The 19,439-nt window shown below is 45.5% G+C and overlaps 2 protein-coding genes across 2 annotated transcripts in view; both read left to right on the top strand.

Annotated features, from left to right (window-relative positions):
* The window catches only part of WRN (WRN RecQ like helicase), a 67,100-nt gene extending 50,378 nt beyond the window's left edge, over positions 1-16,722 (top strand). The window contains exons 29-35 of the mRNA XM_081844793.1: positions 2,344-2,456; positions 3,739-3,853; positions 4,923-5,054; positions 8,736-8,898; positions 10,153-10,376; positions 13,479-13,619; positions 15,940-16,722. Coding sequence (XP_081700919.1) covers positions 2,344-2,456; positions 3,739-3,853; positions 4,923-5,054; positions 8,736-8,898; positions 10,153-10,376; positions 13,479-13,619; positions 15,940-16,059 — 1,008 coding nt within the window. The 3' untranslated portion in view covers positions 16,060-16,722. The remainder of the gene's footprint in view (positions 1-2,343; positions 2,457-3,738; positions 3,854-4,922; positions 5,055-8,735; positions 8,899-10,152; positions 10,377-13,478; positions 13,620-15,939) is intronic.
* A 983-nt stretch (positions 16,723-17,705) lies between these two features.
* Positions 17,706-19,439, top strand: part of GTF2E2 (general transcription factor IIE subunit 2) — a 30,305-nt gene continuing 28,571 nt past the window's right edge. The window contains exon 1 of the mRNA XM_081845563.1: positions 17,706-17,899. The gene's annotated coding sequence lies outside the window, so the exon portion shown is untranslated. The remainder of the gene's footprint in view (positions 17,900-19,439) is intronic.

Below are 19,439 nucleotides of genomic sequence, written 5' to 3'. Positions count from 1 at the left end.
ATTAATGTTTATGTATTACACGGCTAACTTGTACTGAGAACCCAAAGTAATGGTGAAGGGCAATCTATAAATGTCAGTAAATAAATACATCTCAGTATGTTTTGCATAGGAGAAAAATTATCAGAAGAACATGCAATTTCTTCATACAGTGGTGCCCCGCAAGACGAATGCCTCGCAAGACGAAAAACCCGCTAGATGAAAGGGTTTTCTGTTTTGGAGGCGCTTCGCAAAACGAATTTCCCTATGGGCTTGCTTCGCAAGACGAAATGTCTTGCGAGTTTTTCCGACTTTTTTTCCCTTTCCCCCCCTTTTTCTAAGCTGCTTATCCGCTAAGCCGATAAGCCACTAAAAGCCGCTAAACTGCTAATAGCGCTAAGCCGCTAAGCCGTCAATGGGCTTGCTTCGCAAGATGAAAAAACCGCTAGACGAAGAGAATCGCGGAACGGATTCTTTTCGTCTTGCGAGGCACCACTGTATTTAGATCGGGCATATATTATGGTACATGCCATCATCAAATAAACATTTGCTCGTGTGTGAGAAAGAAAGCTCAGTGTTCCATTTTAGATGCTGCCTTGTACCTGTGGATTTTTGAAGTATTTGTATTAAAATACTGAAACATTAAAAAAGAAAGAAAGGAAAACATCAGTGGTCCTGTTAACAGTTAGGCGAAATGTTGTTAATCAACAATTACTTCAATATCCATCAGTAATCTTTAAATGTATGTCTGCTTCCATGTAAACATGTTTATCAAACGTACTGTCACAAAACTTGTGACAGCAGATTCTTCAAGATTAGAGTGATTTTGAGAAAGACAAAATGGCACGATTTTTCCCAAATTATAACCTTTTATTTATAAACAGATGATAATTAATGACTCATTCACTCCTCTCATTCATACCTACTAGATGGGTGGACCCACTAAAATACCGTATTTTTCTCTCTATAGGACGGACCCTTGTTTTAGAGGGGGAGAACAAGGGAAAAAATTCTCCCCCTCTCTGCTCAGCGCCCCTTCAGCGAAGCGGCGGGAGAAACGGAGCGAAAGGAACCCGAAGCCTGCGGAGCGCAGCGGGAACTCGCGCTGCGATCCGAAGGCTTCAGGGATGGCTGCCTGAAACCATCGGAGCGTAGCGCCAGTTCCCGCTGCGCTCCGCAGGCTTCGGGTTCAGCCGGGAGAGCAAGACTCTCCTGGCTTCAGCGAAAGGAACCTGAAGCTTCCGGAACGCAGCGGGAACTCGCGCTGCGCTCCAAAGACTTCATACTTCAGTGCACACCGACCCCTCTCGCTCTCCAGGCTTCAGCGAAAGCAACGCGAAGCCTCCGGAGCACGGAGGGAGCACTCCCTCTACGCTTTGGAGGCTTTGCGTTGCTATTGCTGAAGCCAAGGAGCCTGCATTCGCTCCATAGGACCCACACACATTTCCCCTTAATTTTTGGGTTCTTTTGATCAGGTTCTTTTAAGAGTCTTTGGGCAGCTCCTTCTGCAGCAGGACAGCAACGCAACTGTGCCAGGGACTTTCCAACCTTCATATAGTTTCAGGTTCAATCCCCTCATTGTCTTGTATTGCGGGGGGTTGGACTAAATGATAGCTGTCGTCATGCTGATTCTCCAAATAGTTATGAATATTTATTTGTCCCAGCTTGTCTTTTGAGAACAGTGGCTGCTGTCTGCTGGGCCAGGCGTGCACATAAAAAACCCCCACAGCCCATCTCTTCCTCTGGGTCAACCCAGAGGTGGCTTGTCTCAGCATGTCCTCTGCATGTCCTGTAACTCATCCAAGCATCTGGCACATCCTGCTTGTCCATCCTATTTTGTACATACTGTTTGCTAGTTCAACAGTCCATCTTTCCTGTTTCCTTCAGAATCAAACAATCCATTAAACCACAGAGCCTAGGACTTGCTGATCAGAAGGTTGGCGGTTCAAATCCCCCCGACGGGGTGAGCTCCCGTTGCTCGGTCCCTGCTCCTGCCAACCTAGCAGTTCGAAAGCACATCAAAGTGCAAGTAGATAAATAGGTACTGCTCCAGCGGGAAGGTAAACGGCATTTCCGTGCGCTGCTCTGGTTCGCCAGAAGTGGCTTAGTCATGCTGGCCACATGACCGGAAGCTGTACGCCGGCTCCCTCGGCCAATAAAGTGAGATGAGCGCTGCAACCCCAGAGTCGGCCACAACTGGACCTAACGGTCAGGGGTCCCTTTACCTTTCTTCATCTTCATGTTTATCTTCAGAGTCACATACCTTTTGGGTTTACTTACTTAAGACATACACATCCCCATTCATCCTCTGAGACCCTCATATGCATCACAGTACAGCCTTCACATGTTGTCTTTTGCCTTTAACAGACGATGCTATATGGCAAGCTAGTGACAGCCCGTCAGAAACTGGCAAATGAGAAGGACATTCCTCCAGCCGTACTAGCAACAAATAAAGTGCTGGTTGATATGAGTGTGATAAGGTAAGCCTTTATTTTGGTTTGAGTAAGAAGATAAACCTTGTCTGATGACCTAATACCGTATTTTTCACTCTATAGCAGTGTTTCCCAACCTTGTGCCTCCAGCTGTTTTTGGACTACAATTCCCATCATCCCTTGCCACTGGTCTTGCTAGTCAGGGATGATGGGAGTTGTAGTTCAAAAACAGCTGGAGGCACAAGGTTGGGAAACACTGCTCTATAGGATGCACCTGACCATAGGATGCACCTTGTTTTAAAGGGGGAGAACAAGAAAAAAAATTCTCCCCCTCTCTGCTCAGCGCCCCTTCAGCAAAGCGGCAGGAGAAACGGAGCCCCTTCCATTTCTGCTCCCGCTTCGCTGAAGGGGCGCTGTGCAGCTCTCCCTCTTTGCTGAAGCCAGGAGAGTCTTGCTCTCCCGGCTTCAGCAAACGGAACCCGAAGCCTTCGGAGCACAGCACAAGCTCCCGCTGCGCTTCAAAGGCTTTAGAGATAGCCATCTGAAGCCAAGGAGCGCAGCGGGAACTTGCGCTGCGCTCCAAAGGCTTCAGGCAGCTATCCCTGAAGCCTGGAGAACGAGAGGGGTCGGTGTGCACCGACCCCTCTCGCTCTCCAGGCTTCGCGTTGCTATCGCTGAAGCCAAGGAGCCTGCATTCGCTCCATAGGACGCACACACATTTCCCCTTAATTTTTGGAGGGGAAAAAGTGCGTCCTATAGAGCGAAATATACGGTAATTTATGCCAGCAAGACGAGTCTTTTCCAGGGAGGATGATATGATGGGCTGTCATTGCCCACTTTACAGTAGTCAGAGCTGAAGCGCTACAAAAACCAGCAGAATCTATTTGACCAGAGACCATAATAGGCTAGGACATAGGGAGCAGGGAATGTGTGCACAAACCACACCAGCCACACTTAAGATAATCTTTATGTAATATGCAAACAAAGTATTTACACATTCAGTTGAGAGTTGTAAAGTGTTCCAGAGTCATCAAATGATGAACATGCATGTGCAAATCAACACAGAATATTCTTAATGACTTAGAAATGGCACTGGTCTAGAAGATTTCATTACCTGCTTTTAAACCTGTCACCTGCTTACACGTTCTTACTCTCTTGAGGAAAACAATCTTCCGAAATTTTTCAAGGTCTCTTACAGAGGCGAAATTATTAGCAGTGATGGTAGTAGCTTGTAGGGTTTTATTTGTTAAAATCCAGACTTACCTGCATACACCTTATGTATCGAAGCTCACGGCGTTAAATTACAGAACGTCTCCAATATTTCCTTCAGGCCTACAACTGTGGAAAACATTAAGAGAGTTGATGGCGTTTCTGAAGCGAAATCTACCATGCTGGCTCCTCTCCTGGTCACAATCAAGGAGTTCTGCCAGGCAAATGATTTACAGGTCAGATGTAATTGAATTAATGTTTCCCTCCCCTGCATTTATTTCCTTAGAGTTCAAAAGGGCTTTAAAAAGGATTGTTTTTACTTGTCAGCAGAAACCCACTGATGTCTCTGCCATGCAAATTTCTAGGGCAAGGGTAGGCCCATTGCAATGAATGGATTTGCACCTTCCACGGCTGGCTGACATTGAACTCTCATCACCACACAATCAAGCGATGGGTGGGAGTTGGTGCTGCTTCTGTGGCCTCTGCGGCCCTGAGAGTCATCATGCCACTAGTCTCTGCTTTTCAAAGTAGTGTATTTTCTCCCTTTTGTCCTGTCCCAGATGAATATAGAATGTGGAACAAGTTTATGCAGGCATTGCAGAGTCATATAGGTAGCCATCAGCATTGCAGGATTATAGAACTGCTTAGCTCAAGGAGTAGGGACGCGGGTGGCGCTGTGGGTAAAAGCCTCAGTGCCTAGGACTTGCCGATCGCATGGTTGGCGGTTCGAATCCCCGCGGCGGGGTGTGCTCCCGTCGTTCGTTCCCAGCGCCTGCCAACCTAGCAGTTCGAAAGCACCCCCGGGTGCAAGTAGATAAATAGGGACCGCTTACTGGCGGGAAGGTAAACGGCGTTTCCGTGTGCTGCGCTGGCTCGGCAGATGCAGCTTTGTCACGCTGGCCACGTGACCCGGAAGTGTCTCTGGACAGCGCTGGCCCCCAGCCTCTTAAGTGAGATGGGCGCACAACCCTAGAGTCGGACACGACTGGCCCGTACGGGCAGGGGTACCTTTACCTTTACCTAGCTCAAGGAGTCTCAAAAGTGACACTAAAAGTACCCTTTTCGTGATTATTATTTTAAAAATGTGAATATAGCCAATCCAGAGTGTAATATGGAAGATAGCTTCATAAAATTCTTTGAATCCTAGTCACTGCTTTGGGTTATCTGTAAAACATTGTCTAATCTGGAAAAATATAGTTAACTTTCCGACGGTGTTCAGCCATCAACATCATTTGCTTAGTTAGTGGCTTTCCTTGAGGTTTTAGGATTTTTTTAAATAATAAAAGCTTGCTTATTGTTGTTTAGATTGATGTCTTCAAGAATTCTGGATCCAGAGATCAGCCAGAAATAGATCTTCAGAAGGATGGTGGATGCAGCACTCTAACAGAATCGGAACGCACAACTTACACATTGTTTCAGGAAAAGAGCATGTCATTGGTAAGCTCTTGAACCTCCAGCTGTGTTTCATAGCTGCTCTGCTCTAGAGGATTATGATCTATTTTGGTTAATTTTTGTGAAATTGAAAGGTGCAAGACTGGCTGCTGCTGATGCATAGTGCAAGCCATAAGTGAGCTCTGTGGCTTGGGGAGAACACTTACAGTGGTACCTCTGGTTACGTACTTAATTCGTTCCGGAGGTCCGTTCTTAACCTGAAACTGTTCTTAACCTGAAGCACCACTTTAGCTAATGGGGCCTCCCGCTGCTGCCGTGCCGCCAGAGCACGATTTCTGTTCTCATCCTGAAGCAAAGTTCTTAACCCGAGGTACTGTTTCTGGGTTAGTGGAGTTTGTAACCTGAAGCGTATGTAACCTGAGGTACCACTGTATTTGGAACAGAGTGGCAGAATGTTAGGATTCAACAAGGTTTTAATTCTAAGCACTGCTTATCTGGATGTATAAGGCCTCTATATGCATGCCCTTAAACTGGAACTGTTTTCTTGATAGGGTGTCAGCTGTATGTGGGAGACCCATGCAACCTGCCCCACCAACATGGTTGGGATAAGTGCACATGTACCACAGCTACATAGAATCTAGATATAGGGAATTGGCTCCCACACATGGAGGGAGGGGCTCTTCCACCAAAGTCAGTGGAATGTAACTTTCTAAAAAACCAGGCTTATAATAGGATAGTCCTAGAATTGCCACATTTTTTTTTATGTGGGCAAAATATCTGTGCCTTTCATCACTTCCTAACAGGCAGAAATTAACTAGTGAAGCACTTCATCACACTAAAAGTGTGAAGCTTCACCAATTAATACTTTGCTCAACATAAAGAAAGGCACAGAGCTGTAACAAACCCTAGGTTGTATGGCCAAAGTGCACCATTTAATGTTTGGCAAGTCTTGTTCAATGGTTGTAGCAGAAACAATAAAGTAGACTTAAAGGCTAACACGTTTATTGTGGCATAAGCTTTTCTGGTTTGGGGCAGCCTACAAAGTGGAGTATGGCCTACGAAAGCTCATCTTATTCAACAATTTCTATGCCACTTAACTAAAATTGTCTCTAAGGGGTGTCAAAATACATTTGGTAGTGTGCTACTCTTGTTGTGTTTAATGTTCACTGCTGTTTCTTAAATGGGTTTGAAACCTATATTCTGTTAAAGCCACACCAAATGTTTATCTGCTTTGTTTTTGAAGGGGAGGGAAGCAATTGTTCCCCTAGTCCCACTAAATAATGTTATATTCTCCACTCTCTTTTTGTCATTTCTTTTCTGCTCTGGTGTTGTTTTCTTCTCTACTGGTATTTTGCTGCCTTCTTCCTGGGAACAATCTTACACGTGCAATCCCAGCCAATTGGCAATCAGGCCACGAAGTTGGCGACATGATGCCGTGTGGCTGTACAGATTTGGTTATGTGGCAACATTGCTGAGCATAAGTTAGAACATTTCATCTAGGATCTGCATTGTTCTCATTTTATAGGGAAGAGCATATTTTCTTTTCAGAGGAACCTCTCTTGCCCGCCCACCAAAAAGTGCAGCATTTTTTTTATTAAAGATTTTATTGTTTTACAGAAGTATGTGTAATGTCTCTCGTATTTTTTTCCATATAACATTTTTACAAATCTGTTTCATTTGTTGAGACATTAGGGGGAGGAAAAAAAAGGGGTGGAGGGGGGGAAGATAGGTGGGGTTGGGGTTGGGTGGCAATGTTTCTATTATGCTTAATGTATGTAGGGTTTGGTGTCAGCGTCGCTTGTTCAGGTTCTCTGCTGTTCACTTGTGTTCCTTTGGTGGCGAGAGAGGTTGGGGTTGGCCTAGGGTGTGGTTGTTTGTTTGTGATTGGCTATGGTGGTCTTTGTTTTCATGTGTGAGTGGGGTGGGTAGGTGAACAGCCATATGAGAAATATGTAAAATAACTAAGCAAGTATTAGACATCACCCCAGAATTGGCCCTACTAAACATCTTCCAAGACAACAATGCCCATTTACACCACAAAGAACTCATAACCCACCTACTTTCAGCAGCCAGAAACACCATAACCAGACACTGGAGAGACCTGTCAGGAGTAAGCATGGACCAATGGTACCAAATAGTATGGGAAACAGCCCTACTAGAAAAATTAACCAATAAACTGAAACTGACACGGGGACAAACAGAAGAATACACCTTTACCCCAGTATGGCTTCCCTTTATCACATACACAGCCCAACAAGACAATGACAATAATCCACCAACAGCATATAAATCAATATGGGATGCATTTTTCACTACTGCCGAAAATTGTCATTGAACATGACCTTCCCTCTACTTAGTCCTATACCTTATTTTGTTACACTTATTTGTCACAGAGTGCTGCTGTGCAATGATGCTGGGGGCTTGCTGCCTGCTCAACTCCCTCCTCCCAGGAGTGTTCCTTGTTAGATAGCCAACCAATTTAAAATGCCCAAGGACTAATTAACAAGGAGCAATAATACAATTAGTACTAGGTAATTTGATGCCTTGTATCAAATAACCATTGATTACAGGGTGCACCCTGGTGTCTCCTGTCTGGGAGAAAGTCTGCAAACATAACATACAGCCGTCCTCTTTATGGGAAGAATATAATTGTCAAAGTGTAGATAGTTGGTGCATAAGCAGCTGCTTAGGGTGTTCAGTACTGAAAAGTAGTGTTTTTTTTTTTAACCTGAATCTAAATATATTCAATAGTGCTATTACTAGTGTATAGTTTCACTTATAGCCCAAATAATTTTTCAACAGGCATCTACTCTCTAGAACAGTGATGGCCAAACTTGGCCCTCCAGTTGTTTTGGGACAACAACTCCCATCATCCCTAGCTAACAGGACCTCTGGTCAGGGATGATGGGAATTGTAGTCCCCAAACAGCTGGAGGGCCAAGTTTGGCCATCACTGCTCTAGAATTACACAATTAAGTTCAACATTCAGCCTTTTTATATATATATATATTCCAGCATTATTAGGTGCAAGCAACTTGTAATCTGCAGCCATCACTGGTAGCTAAGCAAACCTGGGGTTTTTCACATCCTGCCTGAATCTGTAAAAACACAAGCACAAAACATACCTGTATGGAGAGACCACAATACAGTCATACCTCGGGTTACAGACGCTTCGGGTTGCGCACTATGCCGAACCCGGAAGTACCGGAAAAGGTTACTTCCGGGTTTCGGCGCTTGTGCATGCGCAAAGGCACTAAATCACGCTTTGCACATGCTCAGAAGTGCCGAATCGCAACCCATGCGTGTGCAGACGCGGCGCTGCGGGTTGCGAACGTGCCTCCCACACAGATCACGTTCGCAACCCGAGCGTCCACTGTATGTATCTGGGTGTGGTGTGTTTGGCTTGGTGGGTCATTGGCCTGATATATTCAGTAATGGTTAAAATCGTCATTGCGTTTTATAGCCCCCAAGAGCCTCATACACTTTCTCTGTTGCCAGATATTATTAACAGACTTTTTAGGGTGCTAAGATGGCAGCCCTGTGTCAAGTTATCTTCCCTTTCCTACTCCCAAGCAAAGTGTAGTGAAGCAAACCAGAAATTGTCAAAATACTATTTCTATTGATAAAGAACTATTTCTCTTTCTGGGGAAATGTATTTTCAGCTATAAGGTTTTGATGGCCAGACTTAATGTAGCTCTTCTGATTGCTGTCTTTCTTGTGTCCTCAGAGGAGTATAAGTGACCAACGGTCTTTGCCTCTTACTGTGGTTGGCACACATCTATCCCAAGCCTTGAAAGCTGGCTACCCAGTCAATTTACAACGTGCTGGTCTCACTCCTGAGATACAAGAGATGATCATGAAAGTCATTCAAAACCCTCCCATCAACTCAGGTGAAAAGTTCAGCCAAGCACTGCAGCCTCTAATAAATGATATTCTTGAGATACGGACCAAATATGAGAGCTTCAGTACCTTTGAAAATGGCCCATTCCTGGGCAAAGATGAGCCTAATTAATTGTGATATGAATACGGCACCTCATAATGAAACTGCCAGTGTTTTATCAAAACACGTAGAGTTTAAACTGGAAAAAAGAAAATGGTCCCATCTGCACAACTTTGCAAATTCAGAGAGAAGTAGAGAAGATAATAGCTTTTGTTTTCATTGGTGTTTCTGAGATGAATTTGTGAATGCTTATTAAGATAACCTACATTTATGGGGTTCTGGCTTTACAGAATTGGGGGTGGCATGTGCAAAAATGATTATTATTCTATATTGTTTTATCCAAAGTTCAACTTTCCCTGGACCGTAAAAAAAAGTTATTTGCCTGCTCTGTATATAGAGGGTTCTTTTGGTTGTATCCAACTAAATTTTACCATTGACATTGGTGGACCTAAGTTGTTGTTGTTTAGTCGTTTAGTCGTGTCTGACTCTTCGTGACCCCCTGGACCAGAGCACGCCAGGCACTCCTGTCTTCCACTGCCTCCTGCAGTTTGGTCAAACTCATGCTGGTAGCTTCGAGAACACTGTCCAACCATCTCGTCCTCCCTCGTCCCCTTCTCCTTGTGCCCTCCATCTTTCCCAACATCAGGGTCTTTTCCAGGGAGTCGTCTCTTCTCATGAGGTGGCCAAAGTACTGGAGCCTCAGCTTCAGGATCTGTCCTTCCAGTGAGCACTCGGGGCTGATTTCCTTAAGAATGGAGAGGTTTGCTCTTCTTGCAGTCCATGGGACTCTCAAGAGTCTCCTCCAGCACCAGAATTCAAAAGCATCAATTCTTCGGCGATCAGCCTTCTTTATGGTCCAGCTCTCACTTCCATACATCACTACTGGGAAAACCATAGCTTTAACTGTATGGACCTTTCTTGGCAAGGTGATGTCTCTTCTTTTTAAGATGCTGTCTAGGTTTTTCATTGGACCTAAGTTAGTCACGTGCATTAATTTTCATGGGAGGAATGGGACTCGATAGTTGAAACCCGCTGATGGGATTCATTCATTGCATCCCATCCAACAGATCTTTTCTGAGTATGACAGGCTTTGACTGCAAACTTAAATATGATTTTGTGGAAATTAAAGCAGTTCTTCACAGTGGGTTTTTTTCCCCTCTTCCCAAATAATAATTAGTGCATGGTTGTTTTTCCCCTTTCCAAGATGTAACACAAATGAAAGCCATTAGAACACTAGTCCCTGCAGATATTGAACTGTATCTTATAAGAATGACCATTGCACTGCTGAAGAAAGGGTACAGAAGTCGGCAGCTGGGACAGCAGGACGAATCAGAAAAGCAAGGACCAGCTGGAGAACCTTCATGCCTACAGACGACGACAGTATCCTCACAGAAGGATGGGGAGAAAATTATGTGGATTAAAACAAAGGTTTGTAAACAAAGTTATACAAAGAAAGAGAGAATGACACTGTCAAACTAATTATGCAAGAAAGAAAGAAAAAGTGGTTTTGGGTCAGTAGTCTTTTGATTTATTTCCATTGTTCCTTTGCACCCAGCTGCACTTGCAGTTGTTTCATTGCCTAGCAATGGACAAATCTGTTAATTTCACTTCTGTTTCCCCATATTCTTGCAGCAATATGGGACGCTGCATGGCCTGGTGGGATGTTGCCCCTGGCTGCGGGGCATCTCCTGACGCTTTATAGCCTGGCAGGAAGTCACCCTGGGCCATGTGGCATTTCCTGATGCTGCATGGACCAATATTCCCTTGCGGGTGAATGTCACAATGAGAGGAGTTCTGGTTGGCCTCCCTCAATGCAACAGTCATGCACGCAATACGCGATGCATGTGTTGTCACACACACTGCATGGGTTACGTCAGGCCCCACCCCCCAGTGTCGGGCACAACTCTGTGCTTGTGTCAGTCACAGTGGCCTTTGCAGGACACGGTAAGCCAAACCATGGCTTACCAAAACCTCCCCCCCAAAAAAACTTGTAGTTAGCAGGGAGAAAGCTTAAACACAAGCCTGGGTTTGGACAACACGCTAAGCCAAACTTAAAACCATGTACAGCTTTGAAAGCCAAACCAGCTCCTTGAAGCTCCCTTAGTTACTGGATAATATGTTCACAGAAGTCAGTCCCAGTTGTCTGGCTCCTGCATGTTGGAGGAAAAGTAGTTCCTGGGCACTAGAAGATTGATTTGATATAATCCCTGGGTTGATTTAGTTTTATTTTTGTATTTTCAGTCCCATGTACATGTATTGCAAGAGTCTGGGTGTAACTAGAAGATGAGCACTTGTGGCCAGGTCCAGGGGCATAGCATGGGGGGGGGGGTGTTAGGGGGGCTGTGGCGCTGGGCGCCCAGTTTTTGAAGGGGCACGAACCAGGTGCCTCCACGCAGGTGATGGTTCGATCCAGTGCTCCTCTGCCCGCCAAGGACTGTGTTGGCCGGCCAGGCTGCTCCTTGCACAGGTGGGCAGGCAGCTCAACACATTGCTCTGGTGGGGGTGGGGCCACTCTGGTGGCATTGGCTGGGCTGGCACCCCCACACCTGGGACACATGCCACCCCGTCCAGTGCACATGTGTGCCCCCTTCCCGGCGTGCGCCTGGGACGTCATCAACTGACCCGATGTCACTGGCTAGGTCATCTCACTCCAAGAAGGGGCACAGAGGCCACCCTGAGCTGAAGCTAGTACAGGTATAGGCAAACTCGGCTCTCCAGATGTTTTGGGACTACAACTCCCATCATCCCTAGCTAACAGGGCCAGTGGTCGGGGATGATGGGAGTTGTAGTCTGAAAAAAATATGGAGGACCAAGTTTGCCTGTGCTTGAGCTAGTACGAGGCATTGTGAGCTATTGATGCCCTCAAGCTGTGTGGTGGCCCTGCCGCTACCAGGTTCTTAAAGGGGAGCACCACCTGCTCTGGAAGGAGTCGAAACACTACATCCTTGGTTTGCCAGACTTGTTCACCAGCAGCTCAGGTGGTTCAGTTTGTTAGCCCTCATCCAAGCCCATCACTCACTTCCAAGTACAGTGGTACCTTGGGTTACAGACGCTTCAGGTTACAGACTCCGCTAATCCAGAAATAGTACCTCAGGTTAAGAACTTTTCTTCAAGATGAGAACAGAAATTGTGCGGTGGTGGCGCGGTAGCAGTGGGAGGCCCCATTAGCTAAAGTGGTACCTCAGGTCAACAGTTTCAGGTTAAGAACGGACCTCCAGAACAAATTAAGTTCTTAACCTGAGGTACTACTGTACTTCTTCAGGGTATCCACTGCTTCACAAGGGTCTGAAGTAAAAAGAGAGAGGGGCGGGGGACTAATTGCCACCTGAGCTCTTAGAAAGGAAAATGTAATAATACTGTTTTCTTTTAGAAGCCTGGCTCCACAGCTTCACCTAGTGGGAGCAAGGGAGAACTCCAGACGAAAAGGGTACTTCGTATCATGGGGTGGGACAGGAGGGTTCATGCATGTAAGCCAGGGTTGCATGAGCTTGGATAGTTCAGTTGGTTAGAGCGTGGTGCTGATAACACCAAGGTTGCAGGTTCAATTCCCATATGGGACAGCAGCATATTCCTGCATTCCAGACTAGATGATTCTCAGAGTCCTTCCGAATTTGATGATTCTATGATGGGAGGACATGGAAGTTGATGGTAAAATCAGTGCAAAGCAGAGCTGCCGAATGGGATAGAGAAGTTGCTTTGGAAACAAGGTTGGAAATGTGAAAATAGGGTTGAGATGGTGAATGCATTGCATTGAGGAACCAATTTCGGTCAAAATTATGACGCAAAGGGACTGGAATGATCAGTTTTAAGGATTTCCTCTTCCTTTTGATGAGACCCTATTTTGCACTTTTTATCTAGTACATTTTAACAACAATTAAATTATACCAGTGTATTAATACACTTCTTGCTTTTCTTCAAGGAACTTACAGACTCTTCATTTTGGGTAATCATTATAATTTTGTATGGGATAGAATTCCAGGAAACCTAAGTATCCATAAGAAAAAACCCCATGTAATAAAATCCTATTATTCTTTATGTGTCTGTTAACTGTTTTGGAATCCAACTGGGGTAAAGCGCACCCCCGCTCCGCCCCGGGTTGATTTAATTTTATTTTTGTATTTTCTTTCCTCTTTCTTTTGGTTTCCCCTTTGATTCTTGTGTTCCATCCATGAATATATTTTCCTTGCGTAGAACAGCTTTCCCACAGGATTTGGTTGTCGGCTTTCTTTTCGGCAACTAATTGTTTTAGCATAGTTGAAGAAAGTGGAAAGCATTACAGTGTACATGGGGCTCGTTGTTTAATGATAAGATGAAGCACCTGCGATGCAGGTTTTTTTTCCTTAAAAGCAATATCCAATCTTTCAGTAAACTATGAGTGTTTGGTCATACAAACTACCAAATGAACCGTAGGAAGTGTTATGTGCACAACATTATACTCTGACTGATTTTCATGTTAAATCATTTTCTATTTCGGTGTTCTTGTTCAGTAGCCAATGGAATGTTTGTCATGGTTTCTTTTTCCTTTCAAAGGCAAAAAGCAATAATGAAGAGCAAATTCTTGGCGCTAAAGCAAATGTCCAAAGCCATCAGAGTGCTATCAAACTGGCCTCATGGAATCAGACTTCACGCAATGCTGAGGAAGAAGATCTCTTTACTGATTCCCAGTCACAGGTAATGTGGTCAATATTATCATATTTACATTTGTAACTATTGTGGTAAGAATTTACTTCTGCACCACATGTTCTTACCCAGGTGAGGGAACACCTTTAAATAAATTACAGAACCAAGAGACAGATAGGTAGCCATGTTGGTCTGCCATAGTCAAAACAAAATAAAAAAATTCCTTCCAGTAGCACCTTAAAGACCAACTAAGTTAGTTCTTGGTATGAGCTTTCGTGTGCATGCACACTTCTTCAGATACACTGAAACAGAAGTCACCAGACCCTTCTATATAGTGAGAAGGTGGGGAGGGGTATTACTCAGAAGGGTGGTGGGAATGGGTGATTGGCAGATAGCTGTGATGAGCCTGTTGACGACTCTTAACGACTGCAATAGGTCTTACAGGAAAAAGCAAGGGGTGAGAAGTTGAAAAATGGCTTTGTCATGTATAATGAGATAAGAATCCAATGTCTTTGTTCAGACCAGGTCTCTCCATGGTTTTAAGTTTGTTGATAAGTTGCAATTCAGCAGCTTCTCTTTCCAGTCTATTTCTGAAATTCCTTTGTAATAGAACAGCTACTTTGAGATCTTGTATAGAATGTCCTGGGAGATTGAAGTGTTCTCCTACTGGTTTCTCTGTCTTGTGGTTCCTGATGTCAGATTTATGTCTGTTTATTCTTTGGCGTAAGGTTTGAACCAAGAGAGTAGCAGCAATCTCAGTGTCCTGTAGAGACCTGGTTTATTAAAACCGCACAAGGAATTGCTTGTCATCTCTCCTCCTTCCCTGTGTAGCCCCTGTAGCTTAGCATCTTGTCCCCCACCCTGTTGAATGGATTTGTGGGTATAGCCTACAGCAATCTAGGAAGGCAGTATTTCCCAAATTCTCTTTTAGCCAAATTCCTGGCTTTCCCCTGCCCTCAGGAGCTCAGAATTCCACCATTCCCTCTCACACAAAGGTGGAAGTGAGGAACCCAAACAAATGCAAATCCCAAACCATAGCTGAAATCATCTTCATCTTTATTAATTAATTAAATTTGTATATCACCCTTCACCCAAAGATCCCAGGGCAGTTCTCAACAGAAAAATACAAAATGCCAAAACAGAATAAATAATAAAACAAAAACAAACCAATAACCCCTCTCCCACAAACACATTTAAAAAGCCATAGAATGTTAGTCAGCTGAACACCTGGTTGAAGAGAAATGTTTTCGCCTGGTGCCTAAAGATATGTAATGAAGGCGCCAGGCAAGCCTCCCTGGGGAGAGCATTCCACAAATATGGAGCCACTGCAGAAAAGGCCTATTCTCGTGTTGCCACCCTCCAGACCTCTCACAGAGGACGCACGCAAAGAAGGCCTCAGATGTTGATTGCAGGGTCCTGGTCAATGCATATGGGGAGAGGCAGCCCTTAATCATGCATAGATTTGATTAGGTTTCTGGAGAAAGTAGTGATATAAAAATTGTGATATTTGATTGAAAATTAGATATTAAATATATAGATTTTGTTCTAACTGTCCCAAAATTATTTGCATTTAACCTTTTAGATCAGGGGTCGGTAACCTAAGGCCCATGGGCCACAAGCAGCCCTTGGGGGTCGTTTAACCGGCCCATGGACCCCCGCCGCCCGCTTGGTTGGCTCATATGCGCCACGCTAAACTGGCACAGAGCAGAGTGAGGATCACCTTCCACGACACTGGCTGGCTTCCCATTGGTTGCAGGAAGCTCCTGCAGCCAATGGGAAGCTGCGCACGCCTCCTCTGCGCCAGAAGGAGCGTTTGCACATGCGTGCATGTGTGCGTGCGCGCACACACTCCGGCCCACCGTGGCGTCTGCAGGACCGTGAACCGGCCCAAGCCACAAAAACTTTGCCGACTCCTGTTTTAGATAGAAAGCATTGGGCAATATTTTTTGTGTGCCTGCATTTTGTGACTCGCATAGACTGCATTCCATCTCCTTATCTGACCTCAGAGAGGCACAAATGACATGGCCAGCCAGAATATTTTGCTATGTCTGTTTTGATTTAGCACTGGGATGTTAATCCAGCATCTGTCCTTGAAGCTCTTTGATATGTTTTGGGAACTGGAAAGTAAGATAGGAGATTGAAATGTCAGCAGCCCCTAGTGAAGGGCTGCCTGTCAAGGTAACAGAGGTTAAAGTGCAAAACCAAAAGTTGTGGGACACTCCAAGGAACTTGATAGAAGTGTGGGGTAACGTATCTTTATATCCACTTCAGCAGGCAGGCTGGTAGGAACACAGGCAGTTGACAGTATGTGTAAATAGCGGTATGCAATAATGGGGGGGAGATGTGTTTGATTTCTTTTTTTCTTTTCTAGACATTGTCTCAGCCTTCAAAGAGGAAGTTACCAGGATGGATTGGGACTTCAGGAGAAACTGTTCCTCATAAAACTCCCAAGAAATCTAAGGCTGGAGGAAGCAAAGGGCTCTTTGGTTGAACATGGAGATATCATAAAACTATGTTTAGATATAAAAACTGAATCAAAATTTTATACTTCATTCACTTTTCTTCATTCAGTCTGACTCAGTGAGGCATTTATGAACATCTCTTTTTCAAAATACAGAACACTGAGAGGAAAAACACTGTTCATTTTTTACCACACAAACCTATGACTGGATGGGCTTAAAATTAGCTCCAATTATTGAGTTGGTTCATATGCCGGGCCTACCAGGTTCTAAACCTTGAGGTGAAGAAAACAGCAGTGGATTAAATCGGATTATACAGCGTTGCAAGGCTTGCATCTCTGTGTACCACTGAAAGAGTTTCAGTAACTTTGGGGGAAAGAAAAGAGTACACTTAAAAGAACAGTTGAAGCCTGGGAACAGTGCATGTAGCACCCGTCTTCTCCAGCTGCCCTGTTAGTAATATCAGTAGGATTATTGCTGCATAAAATGGGCAATCCCACTTTTTTTACTTTGGTGACCATTTCTTTAAGGAAGACAAAAAATGTAACCTAACAGCAGGATATTGTGGTGCATAACTAAGTGGTTGTCAGATTACTTTACCATTATGAATACTGTTAAATTTTTAATATATTATTTTCTATAATTGCCACTATTTTTGGCACTTTCTTATAAATAAATCTTGTTTTGCATTAAAAGTTATTCTGTTTTGTCCAGTTATGAAGGTTGATGGTGAGAAGTAGACAGAAGTTTAAAAATTATTTTTAAAATCCATGCTGAAGAATTACAGTGCTACCTCGGGTTACAGATGCTTCAGGTTACATACGCTTCAGGTTACAGACTCCGCTAACCCAGAAATAGTGCTTCAGGTTAAGAACTTTGCTTCAGGATAAGAACAGAAATCTGGCTCTGGCGGTGCGGCAGCAGCAGGAGGCCCCATTAGCTAAAGTGGTGCTTTTGGTTAAGAACAGTTTCAGGTTAAGTACGGACCTCTGGAACGAATTAAGTACTTAACCTGAGGTACCACTGTATAGGTATTTTTCTAATGAATTGCCACCTAAAATAATTTAACCCTTACTCATTAAGTGCCACAATCCACCACCCCTTCCTCTATGCGCACACACACCAAATTTGACTTTTTATCTCATTATTCACCAGAATTCATGGATACTTAATGTATTTGAAGTATTTAAATCTTAAGAGCCTACAAAAACAGTATTTCTTTTCGTCTGACACCTAAGTGAGAATAAAAGGGTCTCCAAGCAATAAAGGGGTCTTTCTTTGGGGAGGAAGTTCCAAAATTTAGGAGCCACCAAAAGCTCTTTTTCCAGTTTATGTGCTTCATCAAACGTAGCCTTCCGAAGCCAGACGTTCTCCAAACACAAAAAATGATAGCAGATTTGAATTCCTCACGCCCCCAAAGCGTACTTTTAAGACCACTGCAAAAATTAAGTTTCACCCCCCCCAAGACCCGCCTTAATCCCACCCCACCCCACCTTGCATGCCAACCAATACGCTTTCTCTACTTTATCACCCAGTAATAGGAGTGGGGGGGGGCGGTTTAGAGGAACCCTTTTGCTCCGCGCATGCGCCTTTCAAACAATCCTCCCCGTTGCCGGAGCAACGTAGGGATGTACTTCCGGGTTCATATTTAAAAAAAAAAAACCCCGCACCGCTGCGGTGACGTCACGTCGCGCCTAGCGAGCAGGATGGGAAATGTCGGCGGAAGACCTGCGCGCTAGGAAGCTGAGCCAATAGGGAAGCAGCACGAGCCGCAGGGCTCAAGTTGGTTTCCCAAAACCGCCCCCGCCCCCAAACACTCTACCCGTCTCCCGCCCACCCCACTCCCGCCGTTGGGGTAGTCTCGTGCGCGAGGTGAGTGGTTTGGCGCGCGGGGGCGCGCTCGCGCTCAACGGCACCCCGGGATGGGATTGGCGGCTGCGGCTCTGGTTTGCCTCGTGGGGGGGGGGGCGGGCGGGCTCGGGAGAAGGTGAGGGGGGCAGCCCGGCAGCCCACCTCCCCGGGCGGAGTCAGCAGGGCATCATCCCCTTTTCCCTCCCAACCCCCTTGTGGAAGCGGGAATATTCCGGGCATGGGGAAGCGTGAGGCGACCTGCGAGAGAAATTTCCCTCAAAAGCGGGGGGCACTTTTCCCTCAGCTTCCGCACGGCAACCGTATGTCGGGTTCGACTATCGAGGTTTCCTCTCAAAGGGACTCCGCTGAGGAACTGGCAGTTGGAAGAAGGCGCCCCGAGCTCCCTCAGTTAAGAGGTCAAGCCGCCCCTCCTCACAACAGTTGAAGCAACAACAACACCACTGTGTGTTTTTGAATTGAGGGGCGGTTGTGAGGAGGGTCGACCTCTTAACCGAGGGAGCTCGGAGCGGCTTCTTCAAACTGCCATGTCCTCTTTGGAGCCCCTTTGGGGGAAGCCTGGGTAGTCGAACCCGACATACGGTTGCCGTGCGGAAGCTGAGGGAAAAGTGGCCCCCGCTTTTGAGGGAAATTTCTCTCGCGGTCGCCATACGCTTCAGAGGCACCGCCATCCGCCCCACAGGACTGTCGTTCCCATCATAGAGTTGGAAGAGACCCCAAGGGCCATCGAGTCCAAGCCCCTGCCAAGCAGGAAACACCATCAGAGCACTCCTGACATCTGGTTGTCAAGCCTCTGCTTAAAGACCTCCAAAGAAGGAGTCTCCACCACACTCCTTGGCAGCAAATTCCACTGTCAAACAGCTCTTACTGTCAGGAAGTTCTTCCTCATGTTTAGGTGCAATCTTCTTTCTTGTAGTTTGGAACCATTGCTCTGTGTCCGCTTCTCTGGAGCAGCAGAAAACAACCTTTCTCCCTCCTCTGTGTGACATCCTTTTATATATTTGAACATGGCTATCATATCACCCCTTAACCTCCTCTTCTCCAGGCTAAACATGCCCAGCTCCCTTGGCCGTTCCTCATAAGGCATCGTTTCCAGGCCTTTGACCATTTTGGTTGCCCTCCTCTGGACACGTTCCAGTTTGTCAGTGTCCTTCTTGAACTGTGGTGCCCAGAACTGGACACAGTACTCCAGGTGAGGTCTGACCAGAGCAGAATACAGTGGCACTATTACTTCCCTTGATCTAGATGCTATACTCCTATTGATGCAGCCCAGAATTGCATTGGCTTGAACCCTCGGGGAACCCTCAGAAACCTTGTTCTGTGGTGGCGCACAAGGGCTCCCTGACGATTTCCAGGGTTCCTCACAGATAAATACCGCCAACAGTTCCATAGGCACTCCATAGAGTAGGTGTGTGCCCCATGTGTTTTCAAAACTCTTCGCAGAAATAGGACCCGGGTAATGCTTAATAATACCCCTGTAACGTAGGCGGTGCTATTGCCTCACATTGCAAGAGGTCTCAGGCTGAGAGAATAATGGTCTGCA

The sequence above is a fragment of the Podarcis erhardii genome (assembly GCF_964252035.2).
Source record: "Podarcis erhardii genome assembly, chromosome: 17".
NCBI lineage: Eukaryota > Metazoa > Chordata > Lepidosauria > Squamata > Lacertidae > Podarcis > Podarcis erhardii.
Note: the sequence above shows the minus strand (reverse complement) of the source record. Positions and strands in the feature narration are given on the sequence as shown.